This window comes from Mustela putorius, unplaced genomic scaffold (genome assembly GCF_011764305.1).
Source record: "Mustela putorius furo isolate JIRA1106 unplaced genomic scaffold, ASM1176430v1.1 tig00003858_pilon_pilon_pilon, whole genome shotgun sequence".
Lineage (NCBI taxonomy): Eukaryota > Metazoa > Chordata > Mammalia > Carnivora > Mustelidae > Mustela > Mustela putorius.
Window position 1 is genome coordinate 45,613,852 of NW_025422010.1, and position 18,918 is coordinate 45,632,769.

Here is an 18,918-nt window from a genome sequence, read left to right on the forward strand (position 1 = left end):
TTGAATTGCTCTGTGGTATTTGTTCTGTTCCCTTTCTTTGGTTTTCCTCCTCAAGGAAAACTATTACTCATCAGTTAGACCTTCCTTCTCTTCTATTCGTCACTCTTTCCCCAATTTTCTTTGACTCTCTTTTGATTTCCTCTTGTTTTGTTTATCCTTGTACTTGTTTGTTCCTCTAGTTACTCCTTTTATTTTCTTTACTTTTTACTCTTTTTAATTTTTTAGATTTTTTTTTTTACTTAGCCTGCATTGAGTTATACTACCTCATTTCTGAGTTTTGTTTTTGTTTTTTTCCTAATGCTCATTTATATTACTCTTACATATCTGGCATTTAATTTTCTTAGTGTTGTTTACCTCATTTTGAAATAATAAATTTCAAAGGTTTGATCTACTTTCCTTGCATATTTTTTTATCTCTGTTTGTCTACAGGAATGGTATTCTCCTCAGTATATTTTGTAAGACATTTAGCCTCAACAGATTTTTGTTGCTTGCTTTCCTTCACATGACCTGTTTCCCTACATTCCTAGATGCTCAAATAGCTTTTCTAAATACACAGAGCTCCCTCTCCTGTTGTTTTCATTAGACCAGAGCTGAGGGCTCAGCAGACTATAGCCTGGGGGGCGGGTTACAGCTGGCCCAAGTCCTATCTTTGTTTGAACCTCACTGAACCAAGTATGGTTTTTATACTTTTGAAGAGTTGTAAACAAACCAAAAAAATGCAGGTGAGTTCATGACAGAAAACATGTGGGCTGCCGAGCTAAATATTTATGATCTGGGCCCTTTACAAGAAAATTTGGCCAACCCCTGAAGCACACTAAAAACTATACAGCCGCTTGTTTTCCAAGTTTTCATGACTTTTCTCTTTGAATTTATCTGGACACTCTCTTCCCTTCATTTCTGTTGCTTCTGTCTGCTCAAGTTTTAAGTCTGTTCCCAGCTGTTTGTCCCCTGTGTAGGTTCTGTCCTGGAAAGGAGATTTTGCAGGGTAGTTTTGAGTTTTACATATACCATCCTCAGATTGTTCTGTTGCATTTTCTAGCATTAGTTGATAGTTATTTTAGAATTATCCTGTTTTCAAGTTTGATGCCTCTCTCTGATTTCTCCTACCCAGATGCTGATAACTTACAAGTCCTAAGAGTGTTGATAGTTTGTCCACATGCAATTGTATTTCAGGGTCTAAGAGTATAACTCATCTACGTTTGTTATAATTGTCCAAATACTCGTGGTTGTCTATCTAGTCAGTCTCTATTTATGTGGAGATTTAGGAAGATTAAAAGCTGTATTGTCACCACTGCCCCCTTCCTCCCAGAATCAAACTTCTTCATTCCTAAACACCTTACTTAATAGGTTGTATTAGGTTTTATGGCAGGAAAATGTTTACCCTATTTCAGTACACTAAATAAATCAGCATGTTTATTTTCTTTCTGTTTTTCTCCAGAGTCCAGCTCCCATTACGTAATCTCCCTAAAAGCTTTTAACAATGCCGGAGAAGGAGTGCCACTTTATGAAAGTGCTACCACCAGATCTATAACAGGTAAGCTGAAATAGTTCATCATCTTATGACGAGGTAGCCAATGTTTGAGTTGCGGTGGGAAAAAAATTAAAAAATTAAAAAATAAAACAAAATACAACAGAAAAAAAACACAAAAACACGAACAAGCAAAATGTATTTAGTTGTGTTCTGAGCGTTGAGTGTGTATGTGTGCATACGTATTTGTGTATATGTGTGTATACATATATGTGTGTGTATATGTATACACACATACATAGTTCATTTTTTTCTTGGTTTACAAAACTGAGAGAAAGTCAGTCTATAAATTAATATGTGGATTCAGAGAATATAGATCTCTCCTTCTCTTTCTTATCTCAGCAGCTCATATTTTGGTAGCCCAATACCACTCTTCATTCTGTTGAGCAACCTTGTCTCATCTTGCAAATCAGGCAAGAACGTTTCTGTGCAAAAGCCACCCAATGCCCAAATGGCCACTTGCTTCTCTACAGAGGATCCTTCAGTCTAACCTGACAAGGAAGGACCTACCTCCTGGGACTGGTTTGGACTAGTCTGAGTCGGAGGGGTGGACTTTTCCTGAGCCAGGCCTATAGGTCACCCCAACAGTTCTCAGAGCCTATGACATTGAAAGGACTGGCACCCTCCAGGGTTTTAGACCTCTGGGAATTCTTATGTGAGTTGGACCATAAAGGCAGCACATGAGAGAAAAAGAGCCCAAGGAACTCAGAAAGGAAAGGGTAAGAGGAGTGAGATTCAGGACGTTTTATTGTTTATTGTTATATAGTTATTTATTAATTTATTTAGTTTTACAGAGACTATTTGTGACCAAGGCTGCCTTACTCAAAAATAGAATAAATACCACCCCTGGAGTGCTGTTCAGAGTCACTGGAAAGTCACACAACCATCCCCAATAGCCTTATGTCTGAAGTCTGAAAGCAAAACCCAGGAGGTCCATCTTTTTAATGAATTCTTTGATCCTGCCTCCTTTCAAAACCCAAAAGCCTCAGAGCTCCTTTAACTCATCAGTTACTTTCACCTTAATGAGAATAAAGGATCTGAGAGCAGAATTTCATAGAGAACATGGAAAACTACTTGGTGCCTGAGTATGAAGTCCTGACAAGGAGGAATAAGTCAGCATAGAATAAATAGTGGGATCCACTTAAATTATGTAAACTTGGTACAGTTTGTTTTCCAAACCCACAAACTCCAGTTGTCCCATGATGGTTTCCAAATATACCATCACTTCGTTGATTTCAGCCAGATTTTCTTTGTGAGGCAAAGTTGATCCAGAGTTTGCTTGAATCTTTGGTTGCTGTTTTCAAGGTCTACAATCTGCCTAAAAAGGTATGCAAAATTTTGGGTATGTGTCAATGTATTCATTTATCTGTGGAGACAGCATGGCTCCCTCATTGTGTTATCAAAGGGAACCATGTCTCTCGAAAAGGGCAAATAAGAAGTATTCCCTGAGAGAATGTCTACTATCAAACACATTATCTCTAAATACATGAGGCAGATGGAGGTCAAAAATAGGAAACCATGAGGTAACATGATGGAGGGTATCTAGAATTTTCACTTCCCCCTATTCTCTTATTCTGTCAGTAGCAGGGTTCTTTGGGAGATAGCAGGTCACTTTAGCTGTATTTGTCCTTCCCATAATTTGCATCCAGTAAGCCATCTCTTTCCTGTGTGTGGTAAAAGATGTTGAGGACTTGCTCATCAGTGTGTCCTTGAGATTGTGATCAGGCCACACAAATTATACTATGGCTAGTCTTTTCAAACACTACTTTCTTGCCAAAACTAAAGCCCACAAAGAAGGGACACTCAGGTGATCAAAAAAAAAAAAAAATCAATTTTGAGCAAAAAGCAGTGGTAGCAAAAATAAAGTTTACATGAACCAAAGATAAGCTGCTCACAAAGAACCATTTGGGACATTAACTTCTGCCTTCACTTTTGTTGTCATTCTTTAATCCTTGGCATACGGCATTCCCAGAGTGGTTTCTAAAACACCAGTGATCCATAAGACTATTTTTTCCTGCTAGGACTCTAATCCTAATGCATCTGGGGGGATGAATGGATACCAAAAGTTGGACATCATGTGAGGCATTTCCTTACTGAAGTCAAGTCACTAGGGCAAGGTTGAAGAGGAGTGAATAAAGCCAGTCCTTTCTAACGGGAAGGATGTGGCAGACTTATTTTATGGTTTCCACATGTCATAGAGAACAGAGGACAAATAAATAGAATCAAAGGTTAAGGTTCTGGGGGAAATTCTATCAGTAAATGTGTCATAGTGCTCTGTCTCTGAATTCTGCAAGTATTCCCATGAGCAGACTTAGAAGAGGCCAGCATCAAGTGAATAAAAAATCGGAGGCAATAAGTGCGTCAGGCTGGAGTAAGTATCAGGCCGTGATGATTTCCGCTAACACCTGCTCTTCAGTGGGTCTCATCTCTGGGGCCCCATCTCATCCGGAGCATATGAGGATGAGAGCAGAGGAAAGTTTCACTGGGTCAAAGGAGCGTGTCAAGAGTTTTATTCGTGCAGTAGAGCTTTCTCGTTCTTATTGTTGCAAGAACAAGACAAGTTGAGCTTGGAGAAGGCCGGGGAATAAGGAGTTGGGTTGCTTGATTTTGCTTATTCTCAACTGTTTTATCACTGTCTGAATGAAGAATAATCCAGATGTAAAATTATGTTATTATTTTTAAAAGCTGGTTTGGAATGTTAGTATGTGAACTGAAAATTCATGAACTCTACCAAAATACTTATTAGGAACTGAATGGGCTTCTCTTTTTAGCAAAAAGTTTGAGACTATGTTTTTTATTTTATTTTTAATTTTTAATTTATTTAGTTTTTACTCTTGACTATAACCACTGCAAATCAACAACATGTAAGGCACCTAAAAATTGCAAAAAAAAAAAAAAAGTTATTTAGCAACAAAAATGTCTTTTTTTCAAGAAATGTTTTCTTAACAAAAAAAAAAATGCTTATAATTTAACTACTCAGTTTCTGTGCTCAGTTTTTAATTTAACTACTCAGAAATGTAATGAGCAGTGCATGTAGCATATATGTATTTAGAATAGTGCTTGCTATCCACTAGAACATTCTGCTTTGTTGGAAAAGCTCTATATCTATACTAACCAAGATGGCATAAATGGCCATAGGATGCTTAAAATTGGCTAGTGCAACAGAAGAAGTGATTTTTAAATTGCATTTAATTTTAATAATTTAAATGTAAACTATCCATGTGATTAGTGTCTCTTGTATTAGACAGTACAGATTTAAAGGAGATGGCAAGTAAAATGACAACCCATTCCTGAAAACAAATCCACTAAAAAAAAAGTCAAGAAAAGCTTAGCCAGAGATAGAAATTCTTAAGTTATGTAAGTCCATAGATAACTACCAACAAACATAATTTGAAATTTGAGGGACGCATTCTGGAAGCTGAGACTTCAAGAAACTCCACAGGTCATGAAAAATAGACTGTTGTAAAATCCAGAAACAGCCAGATTGAGTATTAGTATTTCTCCAAGTAGAATCACTTTTTGAAACCTTATATATGACACCTGTGGCGTAGGATGAAATTCATATAGGTTTAAAAACCAGGTTAAGCAAAGAAACAGCAAATACAGTATAACACAGTATGTAGGTTGGTCAAAAAAGAAGTCTGTGATTCAGAATAGTCTTCCTGTATGTATAACATTCTTCTTGGAAAGTCGGCTAAGAATAGAAACAAGGGAGGCAGTACCTGCTTCAGTCTGGCCAAAACACCTGCCACCGATGCACCAACCTGGTGACTGATTGGGATCCTCCTGGAGGCTCTTCAGCTCCCCCTTCATCATTTCATAAATCCATTTGGGTTTAAAGGAGCCCTTAATAAAAAGACACATCAAAGGAAATACAGAAAGCCTGGGCTCTGTCATTAAATTTTAAACACACATTTTTCTTTCTCTCTCTTTCTCTTTTTTTTCCCCTTTCCTTTTGTTCTGTTTTTGTTTTCAGGTTTTATATTTTGCTCCAAAGACCACAGCCCAGTAAACTACTAAATAATTCATTGGAAAACACAGTAATAAGTAGGGGATAGGCATTTGAAATATAGTGGACAAAGTGAAGTAATCATCAAAAACCAGCCAGCATCTGCTGTGCTTGGAACTAGGCTATTTAAAAATATAAACTCTTTATGTACACTCCTTCAGAAACTCTACATTTTAGCAGGTCAGCTCCCCAAATGTCATTATATGCCCAGCCCGAGGGCTTTTTTTTCTTTGTTAGTGAGAATATATATTACATGATTTAAAGGTAAAATTTCAAAAACTGAAAAGTCTTAGTTACAAAGGACTCAAAACTGGACTCTTGTTATGGCCACAAGATAAACTCTTGTGACTGTGATATCCACAGCATAAAAATGAGTACAAATTTTTTCTAGAGAATTTTCTAAAAGCAGGTTTAGATTATGTCGTCACGCAGGTTCTGATTATGTTAATCAGGATCAAAGCCTGTGTGTACCTCACACAGTTTATTCTGTCTTCCTAGTCGATAACATAAAGTCTTCCCATGGAACTTGACATTTTGGAACAAGTAATACAGAATATAGGTATGCTTTAAGAGCCTTAGTGAATTACTCTGTGGGAAAGTGGATAAAACAGCTACTTACATACTTTCTTTAAGGATTTCAGTCTTTGAAAACCTGCCACCCCAAGTGCTAGGAGAAACCTACTTACCAAATATATCATTGGGCCACACAACCATGGACTTGGTCAGGCTAGCTTTATGTAATCATAGCCGTAGATGGATTGCTGTAGACCACAGAGCCCTTTGGGCTTTTTTATTTATTTCTTGCCTAAACAATACTATGCAGATATAGTCTAAGCATTAATGAAAGCACTAGAGAAACAAATCAAGATAGAAAAGGAGAAAAATAAACAAGCAAACAAACAAACAAAAAAAGATACTGGATAGACATTTATTTCCTTACCAGGAGGAAATACACCAGACGCTCCTTTTGATCTTGGTATTTAAGCTATCTGTATAGTTATAAAACCCACAAGTTCTATACTAGACCTTTTAGAAAACAATGTGCAACATTCTAAGAAGAAATGGACTTTTAGGATATATAGCTAGAAGTGATCACCAAAATGGAGTTGATAAAACCACTATAGGGAAATGAGTGAATTACAGAAAATAGTCAGTTATTTTTGTAATAAAGCAATACTGTTTCTAATGAGTTTTCCGATTGAATTAATTGTATTTTTTTCTGTTCTTCTCATGTTCCCTTTCATCATTATTGCCATGCATTTAACTCATCGTGACGTGTTACCACTGATATTTATTTTTTTTAACTCTTTTATTTATGCATTTATTTGTTTGTTTCATTTGGCGGGTTTTTAACCCCAGATCCCACTGACCCAGTTGATTATTATCCTTTGCTTGATGATTTCCCCACCTCGGTCCCAGATGTCTCCACCCCCATGCTCCCACCAGTAGGTGTACAGGCTGTGGCTCTTACCTACGATGCCGTGAGGGTCAGCTGGGCAGACAACTCTGTCCCTAAGAACCAAAAAACATCTGAAGTGCGACTTTACACTGTCCGGTGGAGGACCAGCTTTTCTGCGAATGCGAAATACAAGGTGAAGTTCTAACTGATAGTGTAAAATTTAAAATGAATTGTCATTTGCTTAATACCTTGTTTTAAATGCTTCCTGGACGGTTGTGAGTCATTTTGCTGCAGTGACACCAGATGGGAAACAAAGCATTTTAATAACTCAATATCTAAAATTAGAATGGGAATAATTGTATCTTAGGAAGCAATTCTAAGGCAAGGTAGAACAACCTCAAGAAATGTCGAATGTTACTCAAATGCCAGCAGATGCTGCGTTTGTGTAAATGATTCGATTCTGGACAAGGGAATGCCATTTTCCTTAGAAAATAGCAGAGATCCACATTCATTTTTCAGGGTAGATGTTGGTGTCTTTCCTTTTATTTGGAATCTAGATGGGACACAAAAGTCAACCCTATTAATGTTACAGAGACACATTGTATAGTGCATATGCCTCGGAACACAACCGGAAGACTTTGTTATAAAGTCCTTAGAAAGCACTCGAAGCCATTAGCATCTACTTCCTCAGTTAGCCTTGAAACACACTCATGTGGTAAAGAAAACCATAGTGCACACTCCCCTTTAACTATTATGCATTAGACCAACCCCTTTCACTGAGTCATCCTACAACCCTGCTAAGAGCTCAGTAGAAACAGATACTGGAGGCATTGTCTTTACTTCTTTTAAGTCTCTGTCAGCCAGCCTTAGCAACTCCAGCAAATAGCTGTATGCAGGGACAATTTTCTTACCTCCTAAGCCTGCCACAATGTTAGTGTATGCAAACAATACACAAAATGTGGTCTAAATGAGAAAATTAACAGGGGTCTGTCAAGTACCTACGATGTCCCTAGAACTGTGCTAGATTCTAGAGGCAGTTGCGCACAGTTTAGTTGTTGCTGCTTAACATATTATTTATAATTTTGGAAGGAGTAAGACACTTAGTTCCACTGATACACTTCAAAGAATCTGTAAGTTATTCAAGTGAGATAATATCTGAAAACACATTTAAAACATAAACCTTCACAAGACGATGGTTTGGGATGAAAAAGATAGCTCTAAAAATAACCAAGGAACCAGTAGTGCAATCCTGGCACTCCAGCTCCTTCAGATGCCCCTTATCTGAGAAGACATGATCCGTTCTCTCGGAGAAAATTTTAGTCTCCTGATATTTCATGCAGTGTTCTCCATGAAGCTGCCATCTTGCTTAATTTAGCTTCTAGCCAGTGGTGATTTCAGGGATGACAATTTCCTTTGGGAGTGTCTGACTTAAAGCAAAATCCCACCAATAGTATTGTAAATCTGCCTCTCTCTTCCTGTAGGCATGCTGCATCTGATTTTAGTCTCTTTCAACTTTTTAAGTGTTGTAAAATTCACTTTTCATCATAAATCAGTTTTTAGTTGAAACCATTTTAAAAAGCTTTCTTTGGTGCTGTCACCCTGCTAGGTCAGGTATTTGGAAAAATTCCCCAGGCAAGTCCAAATAGTATCATTGATATAACATGTGTTTTAAGTACCCTATCCGTCTCCTTGCAGTATTAGATTTAGGGCTCAGCAGAACGATAAATAAAGATAACATTATCAGATAAGACAACCAATGAAACATATGAGGACATTTTGAAAAAAGCTCTCTTTATATACAGATTGTCCAATTCTACATTTACTTTTAAAAGACTACTCTAAAAATTTTATGCTCATAATTGCTCTACTCTGTCAATACATTCATTTCACAGAATGGCCATGAGTACTTTGCCAGTATGTGAAATGTTCTGAAGGACAGTGATTGTTCTCTGCAGAATGGCTTAAGTTCCAGATTTTCTTGAGGCAAATGATTTCAGTTGAATAGTTAATACAGCACACATGGAATTATTGAGTCTCACAAAGAATGCCTGCAAAGTAAGACGCAACCCAATAACTATTCCTTGTAACCAGAGGCTGATTTCTGTCATGGATTGAAGATTGGGAATAAAAAAAAATAAAAACAAAAACAAAAACGGGGCACCTGGCTGGCTCAGTGGGTTAAAGCCTCTGCCTTCCGCTCAGGTCATGATCCCAGGGTCCTGGGATTGAGCCCCGCGTCAGGCTCTCTGCTCATCAGGGAGCCTGCTTCTTCCTCTCTCTCTGCCTGCCTCTCTGCCTACTTGTGATATCTCTCTGTCAAATAAATAAATAAAACCTTTAAAACAAACAAAAAACTAGATTTTAAATGTTCCTCTTCCCACCATCTTCCCTGACCTAAGGCTTTCAGTTACTAACATTCTGTCCCCCTTCGCAAACACCTTACCCTGAGATGAAGAGTTTTAGAGAAAAGGGTGGGGTAAGTTGGATAGCAAGGATAAATACAGACCATACATAGCGGTCCTTGTTTGTGTTTTAGAATGACACTCTTGCATTCTGTAAATGCCAGGAATCCACTGGGTTTTCTCAGGAACCTCATGGAAGGTTATTGTTCAGAATAAATCATTAGCCTAGCAGCACTTTGGAAAATCATGGCCAGTTAGTGGTAAAAAGTAATACAAATAAGCTTACATTTTTCAGATAGTGGTAATAGAAGGCTTTGGTTTTACACTGTGAACTTCTCAAACAACTTTCTTATTTATTATTTCATCTCACTCCCAAGCATAGTTTTATTCGGTAGGCAGAATATATACAAGAGAGAGGGGGAAAAGAATAAATACATGAAGTCCAATGACCCAGGTGCAGGAGTTGGGTTTGCTATGTCCTGTCATGTCACTGAACTTGCTCACTTCCATTTTTCTCATCTATAGGATTGGAATATCCACACCTACTATAAAGAAAGTAATGGTCTCCGTAGTTAAACCTGTATGTAGATTCCTTTTTGAAGACATCATTAGGTTGTATAACTTGGAAAAGATTTCCCATGAAACTTCAGCTAGAACTCAGGTGACTTAATGTCTTTATCCAAAGTTATCCCCACAGGAATACTTCATTTAATCCCAAATCAAGCCATATTCCAGACATTTATATCTAAAACTCTGTCTTGATCTTCCTTATCAGAAGAGGAAATTTTTTTGTAATTTACATTCTTTTGAAATGATTAATCACATGATGTTTTATATAAATTTATATCTGAAATATATTCACTGAATATTGACTAGTGCTTGCCAGATATAGCATAGCTATTACAGAATATACAAAGTTGTGCAAGACTCAGTCATGACCTCAAGATATTTTCAATTCAAAAGGGAAGTTAACGCATGCCTAAAGTTATATATCACATTAGACAATGCATGAAATATTGTAGGTAACATTTATTTAATACATTCCCTGGACCAGATACTATGTTTTACTTTACAGACACTTTAAATAATGCTGGGAGGTTAGTGCTATGGTTATCTCCATTTTATGGATGAGTAAGTTGAGGCTCAGTGGGGTAGTACCTGTTGCACTGTATGCTCTCAAGTAACTGGCCATGATTTTCCAAAGTGCTGCTAGGCTAATGATTTATTCTGAACAATAACCTTCCATGAGGTTCCTGAGAAAACCCAGTGGATTCCTGGCATTTACAGAATGCAAGAGTGTCATTCTAAAACACAAACAAGGACAGTGTTGCTTAGCAGCCTCCCAAATGCCAGTGATGTCTATGCTCAAAGAGACTAGTTTTATAAAAGTATGATCTTTTCTTCCTAGCTGAAAAATACTCATTGTCCCATGTCTTCCCCTTATTTCCATTTCTAAGACTTAGAGGTATTCATGGTAGTAAAAGAAGACAGGTTTGGAAGTTATATTTCAGCCTGTCAGATACTAGCTGCCCATGTTGTGTTTTATTTGATGAAATTCTATTTTCCTGAGTCTACAGAGTATTTTTACATTTACTTAGGGCCCACATTTTACAGTTATTTTAAAGAAGAGCTTCTGATAGATGTTTACAAGGTCATCACTTTAATAGGGTGGATGGGCACATCATCAAAATGTTATTAGCACAGTTAAATATTTATTTGGTTTTGTAATGAAGTGTAGGATTTTCATAGCTATAATCTAAGGATTCATAGTAGAATAAAAAAGATACACCATACTACAGTAGTATAGGAGGAGATAGGTGTGACATAGATAGGGAAAAAGATCTCTCCTTGATTTTCTAAACAGAGATATTTAAAAATGTAATAAATATAAAAGTGAAGGTAAATATTAAACTTTGGAAAAGAATCAAGATCTAAATACCAAGCATAAATTGATACTTATAAGAGGCATAAATAAGGCAAAATTTGCCTGATTCTATGGAAAATATTCATTAACCTGGAAGATTAACCGGTTCTTTTTTTCTTCATTACCATTTTGATCTCTTGAGTAAGCTGCTATAGAAATAGATACTTTGTTTTCTAGTAAGATATCTTTAACCTGCTATTCAAAAGACAAAGAATGAATTCAAAAGACAAATAATATTAACACAATTATAATCTTTTAATACATATCCAATTTGTTGTTCCTTCCCTGATCAGTTGCTCCAGTGACCATACTTAAATGTGCATTTCATGTAAACTTTGCATAAAAAGAAGACCACACAATTCAACATTTCTTTTGTTTATTTTCTTTATAATAGCCCCACAGATTCTGGGAACACTAAAAGTTTGTTCTATAAAGAATATTTTTAAAAATCATAAGTAGCAGATCTCTAGAAATTGCTTTTATTACTAGTGAAAAATAATCATGATGATCTATTTAAAATATATAAACTAAAACTTCTGGAATAAAAGATTTTGGTTATTACAAACAAATGAAAGTTAAAGTCAGTGGAGATTAGCTTAAAAATGGAATTGACAGAAGCAAGCAGAATTGGTCCCGACACAGTGCTTACTGCCCTCCTTGGGAAAATTGATCAGCTAGCAGCCCCTCTGAACAACACCGCACCTGATTGGATCCATTGTGTTTTGGATCTACAATTAGCCAGTGTAAACTAGCTGACAGAAAGGAAGCAGAGCAAGTGCTGTGTCCTAGGTCTTATGCTATTTGGAAATAGACTCCTTGTTTGTTATTTGGTTGTCTCTTTACATGCTTTGACTAAGCAAGTTGGTAGAGTTCATCTTTTCTCTTTGTTTATTCCCCATTGGTACAGTCAGAAGACACAACATCTCTGAGTTACACAGCAACGGGCCTCAAACCCAACACGATGTATGAGTTCTCGGTCATGGTAACAAAAAACAGAAGGTCAAGCACATGGAGCATGACTGCACATGCCACCACGTATGAAGCAGGTATGTGAAAGGAGCCTTGCTTCCAAATTTCTGCTTTTGATGGTGTTTCCCAGGTTTTGTGGAAGTTGGAACATTCATGTGCTATGATGTCTAAGTTATACCTTATCCAGCAGAAAATATTTTATGCTTTGTAGTTCAAAGCACTTTTATATCTAGTATTATCCTCCCCACTCTAGAAAAGAATAAAATGAGTCCCCAGTGGTTTGAGTGCTGGTTTTAATCTGGACATTAACTTGGGAGATCTGAATATAAATCTTTTCTCCGATACCTTCAAGTAAAGGCCGAAATCCATGCACTGAACTCTGTCCAAAACATTTGAGGCTTTGACTAGCAGTCATGGTGGGTATTTACTTTTTTTGGAAAGAAATTAGATACGATGCATTACAACCATAACTGCATTGATGTTTACCATAAATAACCTCAGCTGGGAAGAAGTTTCTGGGTGGTTCTGTTCACTCCTTAGAAATAAGACAATGCATGGAAAACCTTCATGCAATTCGAAATAGTTCAAATCACAGGAAAATGTAATTCACTGTAAATTTTACCAGTCACATTTACTATGGATCATAAAGGTTAAATTTATAACCTTAACAGACACGTGGCGCACTTGGCTTTTACAGTTCACAGAAATCCCAACATCTGGAGAATACAGGGTTTAACCTAGTGTTTGGTTGGTTTCATGGTAGTCTGTTTTGGGGTAAACTACATCACACATTTCCAAATGTAAAAAAATATGTACCAATAAAATTCCATTGGAATTTGTCCCATGGTATCGCAGTGCATTTCTTCCAAGCTACTTCCTTAACTCAGAGTTTACTGTTAATATTTTTTATCTTTTTGTGGATACTTCTTTCTATAAGAAGTTTTCTAGTTTGTCTGATTTAATTCCAACATCCCTCTTTTTTTAATCTTCTATTTTATATGTTTACATATTTTAACTCTTTCTCTTAGAATTCTGCCCTGAATGCCAGATACTCACAGCTTCTTAGGACAAATAAGACATGCTGAATGGGTTATGCTCTGTGGGGAGAATAAGGGTCCTGCTCTTCCTTTTTACTTAAAAGGAGATGAAAGGAGTTAAACATAAACCAGTAAGACATTGGGTCTTCCCTGAGCAAAAGAGAAGGAGCAGTCATTTCCTCTTAAAGCAAGCAAATTCATTCATTTTTCCCTTTCATGAACATAAAGTGTGCCCTAACACCTGGCTTGATAAATATATCCTATTCATTTCTCATCAACTGCATAACCTTGTAGGGACACCAACGGTGAGACCCATTGCTGACAATAAGATATTAACTGCTAGAGAGTGGATAGTAGGAAGGTGATTGTCGAAACAGATAATGATCTGGACAGAAGTGTGAATAGCATGTGGATGGGATCCCAGGTGATGATGAGAAGCAAGAAGTAATTCACAAGTGTCTGCAGACTTTATAGCTGTTAGAAGGAAAGGAAGTGAATGAAATAATTCTAGGTTTGCTTCTAATTCTGCAGTAACATAAAGACTGTATGGGACTGCATAGTTACGCATTTGTGCTGAAATGGCTTGTGATAAAGATAAGAGTGGTTGACAAATCCTCAAAATAAAACATTTCATTCTGTCCAGGTGATAAATCCTTAATTTTATTCCAGTTAAGTAAAATAGAAAAAAACTTGAAGGTTGCCTGACACCATTCAGAGGAGGAAAAAAAAAAAAAAAAAGAAAGCCAAAAATCCTAAGTCACATAAGAAATACAACCGCAGAGTTTTGGCCAAGTTGGAATCTGAACAAACAGATCCAAGGATAAATTCTGTCTGGAGAAATCAAGGGAGGTTTCATGAAAGAAAAGAATTGAGCAATGGCCTGGGTGGATCAACAGGGACCCATTCCAGGGACTTCAAAGGAAAGCAGCCTGTACAAAAGTACACAAGCCAATATCAGAAATATGTCTCCTAGAGACACTTAGGAGTGGTTCAGAGGGAGTGGAGCGCAGTAGTCATCAGACAACAAAGGGAAATGAGGCTATAAAAGAAAGTGTAGTCAATACCAGGGCCTGATATTTATTATTTGTTATTTATTTACATTGTTTAAAGACTTTATTTATTTATTTATTAAAAGATTTTATTTATTTGACACAGAGACAGAGAGAGAGAGTGAGACAGAGAGCACAAGCAGGGGGAGCAGCAGGCAAGCAGGCAGAGGGAGACAAAGTAGGTTCCCAGCAGAGCAAGGAGCCCAATGCGGGGCTCGATCCCAGACTCCGGGGATCATGACCTGAGCCAAAGGCAGCCGCTTAACTGACTGAGCCACCCAGGCTCCCCAAGTCTTTTTTTATTTGAGAGAGAGAAAGAACAAGCGAGAGAGAACCAGCAAGCAAGAAAGAGCAGGAGCAGTGGGGGATGGGCAGAGAGAGAAGGAGAAGCAAAATCCCCGCTGAGCAGCCCTCCTTGGGGCTCCATTGCTGAGATCATAACCTGAGCCAAAGGCAGTTAACTGAGCCACGCTGGCACCCCAAATATATATCTATATATAATATGATTATACATATATATTTGAGAGAGAGGGACAGTGCAAGAGAGAGATGGCAGCGGGGAGGGGCAGCAGGAGAGAGAGAGAGAGAAACTCAAGTAGTTCCCCGCTGAGCATAGAACCCTACTAGGGCTTTGATCCCACCACCCCGAGATCATGAACTGAGCCAAAACCAAGAGTTGGATGCTTAACCAACTGCACTACAAGGTGCTCCTCTTATTATGTGTCATTTATTTACATTTACTCTGAAGAAGAGTGGTAGTCAGTGAAGAATTTCTGAAAGGTCTCCTCCAGGCAGAACCTGTGAGATGGGAGAGGAAGAGCCCAGAGCCGTTCTGCTGGACTCAGTAGGCAGCCCTGAGATCGTGAAGGCCTCCTTCCTCTCCAAATAGTGTGAAGTTTATACAATAATTCTAAACATTTGAGTTATTGATTCCAATACCAGAATCTCTGTTCACCAACATTCACAGGGCTTGAGGAAAAAGAAAAACGCGCACACCACCTAAAATAGATTAGTTGTTAGATTGTTTTGGTTTTTTTTTAAATAACCACCTGTTCAGTGTATTATTTTGCTAGGTGAAGCTGAAGTCATTTTATCTTTTTTGAATACCATAACAGATTTAGTGAAGCAATCTAATCATCACCATTTGACTATTTTCTAAATAAGTGTCATTTTGAATTTTAACCCAATTAAAAGAAAACAGAATATTCTGACTAGTTAGAAAGATTATCGTTTAATTACTTCCATAATAGGACAATGCCTTATTATCCTTGGCCTAATACTCTAAGTCAATTTGTGACCATGTTTTACCTTCCTGTTGGCTTAGGAAACATCCTGAATGAACCCTTTACAAGAATAACTCTTCTCAAGGTAGTATTACCTCTTTGGCATTTTGCTATAACAAATCTTCTTTTCCTGCAAGAATGTCTTTGTTCTTGTTTCACTAAAACCATATACATGGGGCGCCTGTGTGGCTTCGTGGGTTAAGCCTCTGCCTTTGACTCGGGTCATGATCTCAGGGTCCTGGAATGGAGCCCGGCATCAGGCTCCCTACTCAGCAGAGAGCCTGCTAACCGCACCCCCCAACCCCCACCTTTCTCTCTGCCTACTTGTGATCTCTGTTTGTCAAATAAATATTTTAAAAATATATAATATGCAGTTTCTTTACTCAGGATTCAACTGCACTGGACCTATGTATGTTCCTTCTGCTTTTTTTTCCCCTTAATTTAAATATATTAAGTATCTTGTCAGGGTATTCTATTATGATTAGGTAATTATGATTGATTAATGTGGAATACTAGTGGCTTTGAGAATCAGTGCATTAAAAATAAAATGTTATGATGGGGCACTTGGGTGGCTCAATGGGTTAAGCCTCTGCCTTCGGCTCAGGTCATGATCCCAGAGTCCTGGGATCGAGTGCCGCATCGGGCTCTCTGCTCAGCAGGGAGCCTGCTTCCTCCTTTCTCTCTGCCTGCGTCTCTGCCTACTTGTGATCTCTCTCTGTCAAGTAAATGAATAAAAATCTTAAAAAAAATAATAAAATAAAATGTTATGATCAATGGAAATGTTTGGTGTCTCATCCATTTGAAGTTATATGCAGGAAAAGAAACAGAAGTAGGGATGCTCAGATTCTGCATGATAGGGTCAATGTGAGGGCTAAAGAGAATGGCAAGAGTGAAGACTTCAGAAGTAGACCAAGTTATACCTATCTTGTAATACACAAATATTCTCGTGCAGAGATCTGAAAATTCCTCTAGAACCCAACTGTAGATCTTAGACATGTTCCAAAATTTCCCATGTCAAACTACCTAACCCTAGCAAAAGAGACTGTCAGTAATTGACTTGGAGTATTATACTTTGCCTAGAAGGAAAACTCACTGCATTTCAAAGCATAGACAATGAGAAAACGCATCTAAAGGAGACTGAAAGATACCAGACTGGCTTGGCCAGTTTACTGCCGCCTTTAAAATATATTTAAAATTTTGTTGAGCTCAATGTAGGAGGAAAAATAATTTCTCTTTATTCTTTTAGGTTCTTGGCTGAGACCCCACTATAATAAAAGATAGGTCAATAGCAGAAAAACAAAGAGGAATTTAATAATATGTGTATCTCCTCTATACATAGAGGATACCCAGGAACAGAATTAGCTCCCTGAAATGGCCCAAGCCATCACCTTAAATACAATCTCCAACTTAAAACAGAAGAACACACTGAGGTTTGGGGAGCCAGTTATGGGAGGTTTTCAGGTAAATCACAATAGACAAGGGTGTTGTTATTAGGCAGATTTAAGTTCCAACCTTCTCCCTAATAAGAGTTTCTAGAGATTTTATCAACCTCCTCTTCCTGATACAGAGAGGGAGACACTCATAAATACAAAATTTCTCTTGTAAAAGGGTAACATCTACTAAGTTTTCAGAGCTTTCCCTGTGTATACTGTTTCTTAAAAATAATCAGCCTAAAATAACCCTTATGCCAAAGAGGCTTATCTTGGAATGATAAATTCTGGCCCATTTCAACAACATGTGGGAAAAGAAGCTCTAAGCACCCCCCTCCCCCCCGCCAAGGTCTCATGCCTTCTTTTCCATGCCAGGCTGATATTAAGACCTTCACAGATTCCATACCTTCTCTATTTTCAAATATTCCTTTGCCTTCTTGCTAAGAGATACCTAGAATCTAAGCAAGATGTCTTAACCTGCATTTACATTCATTCCTTTTTTTTCCTTCTTCTTGCTTTTAAGAAAATATAGAATTAGGTGACGTTTTTGTTTTGAAATCCTACAGTTGTAGCAGGACTGTGTCTCTGGGAGACATGTAGCCATCAATCTCATGAAGTATGTGTACATTTCTTTGTTTTTATAATGATTTGTACATGTTTAGTGCGGTCCTCGCTTAGAAATATCCATTATACTTTTCTCCCCCGCATTCATACATATTCTGCTCTCCTCTCTCTATTTATACCTTTGGAAGTCACTCAACTTTCATGGAAAAACTTTTATTTCTATATATTTGTTTGGTTGCTTGTTTAATTAAAATACTTGAAATAAATCATGAATGGTAAGATCAGCATGGTACACTGCATGATGGATTCTGAATGTCAACATCCTGATTAGAAGTCCTATAAATGTCTGCTTTCTTTCACATCCAGTGACAAGGCCTTGTCTCTGTTTCATCTCGCAGCCCCGACCTCTGCTCCCAAGGATTTGACAGTCATTACTCGAGAAGGGAAGCCTCGCACTGTGATCGTGAGTTGGCAGCCTCCCTTGGAAGCCAATGGGAAAATTACTGGTAAGCATCTCTGCTTTCTTTCCAGCATTGCTCTGCTTAGCCTAAAATTGCTTACCTCATGTGCATGGCTCATGTCTTTTGTGTATGAGTTTTCTGTCCCAGCATCTCAGTGGACTTCCTGATCCTTTGTGGTTGTCTCTTTTGCCTCCCCACTAACCATGGAATTTCTTCAAATGGTGCCTGCAAATACACACGCATACTCATTTTGTTTGAGCTGGTTGCCGAGTGATGTATACTTCAGTTAGTTTAGACCTTTTGTTTTTCATCTTGTGGAGCATTAGGACAACCTTCTAATGGAATGTCTCTGAGCATAAGTGACTAAAAAGAAGCCAGTTGTTTGGCAATTATAAAATACAAAAGACACCTAATGACCGTGTATTTTTGAATGGCACAGACAAAGGACGTTTGTCTAAGGGTTTTTAGTCTCTCACTTAGCTTTTAGCTTCTTACTTAAATCATAAGGTTCATAAAATACTTAATATTGACTGACAGAAATTGAACTTAATGAATATTTCGCAGTGACAGATTTTATTTTGCCAAATATTGCTGATAACATCAATGCCTAATTAAAGCGTCCATTAGAAGCTTGTAATGTTAATTTAGTATGAAAAATATAATGGAGCTCTATCAAGAATTTTGCATTTAAATGATCACTTTAGGCTTTTAATAGATGTCTCCATAGCATATAATTATTATGAAAAATATTGTATAAGTAAAAATGTGCACATTATAGTCTAATTAACTTGAACCATTGGGTTAGGCACATGTAAGAGTCACTCCTTTTTCTTCTTTTCTTGCATACAAGAAGTGGATAGCAC

The 18,918-nt window shown here is 37.5% G+C and overlaps 1 protein-coding gene across 3 annotated transcripts in view; it reads left to right on the forward strand.

Moving 5' to 3' along the window:
- The window catches only part of DCC (DCC netrin 1 receptor), a 1,143,668-nt gene that overhangs the window by 1,014,141 nt on the left and 110,609 nt on the right, over window positions 1-18,918 (forward strand). For 2 of the 3 annotated variants that reach the window (XM_045065635.1, XM_045065634.1), the window contains exons 16-19: window positions 1,439-1,534; window positions 6,897-7,129; window positions 12,170-12,308; window positions 17,993-18,100. In XM_045065635.1, the coding sequence (XP_044921570.1) occupies window positions 1,439-1,534; window positions 6,897-7,129; window positions 12,170-12,308; window positions 17,993-18,100 (576 nt within the window). The remainder of the gene's footprint in view (window positions 1-1,438; window positions 1,535-6,896; window positions 7,130-12,169; window positions 12,309-17,992; window positions 18,101-18,918) is intronic. The other variant, XM_045065636.1, reaches the window with a different exon arrangement.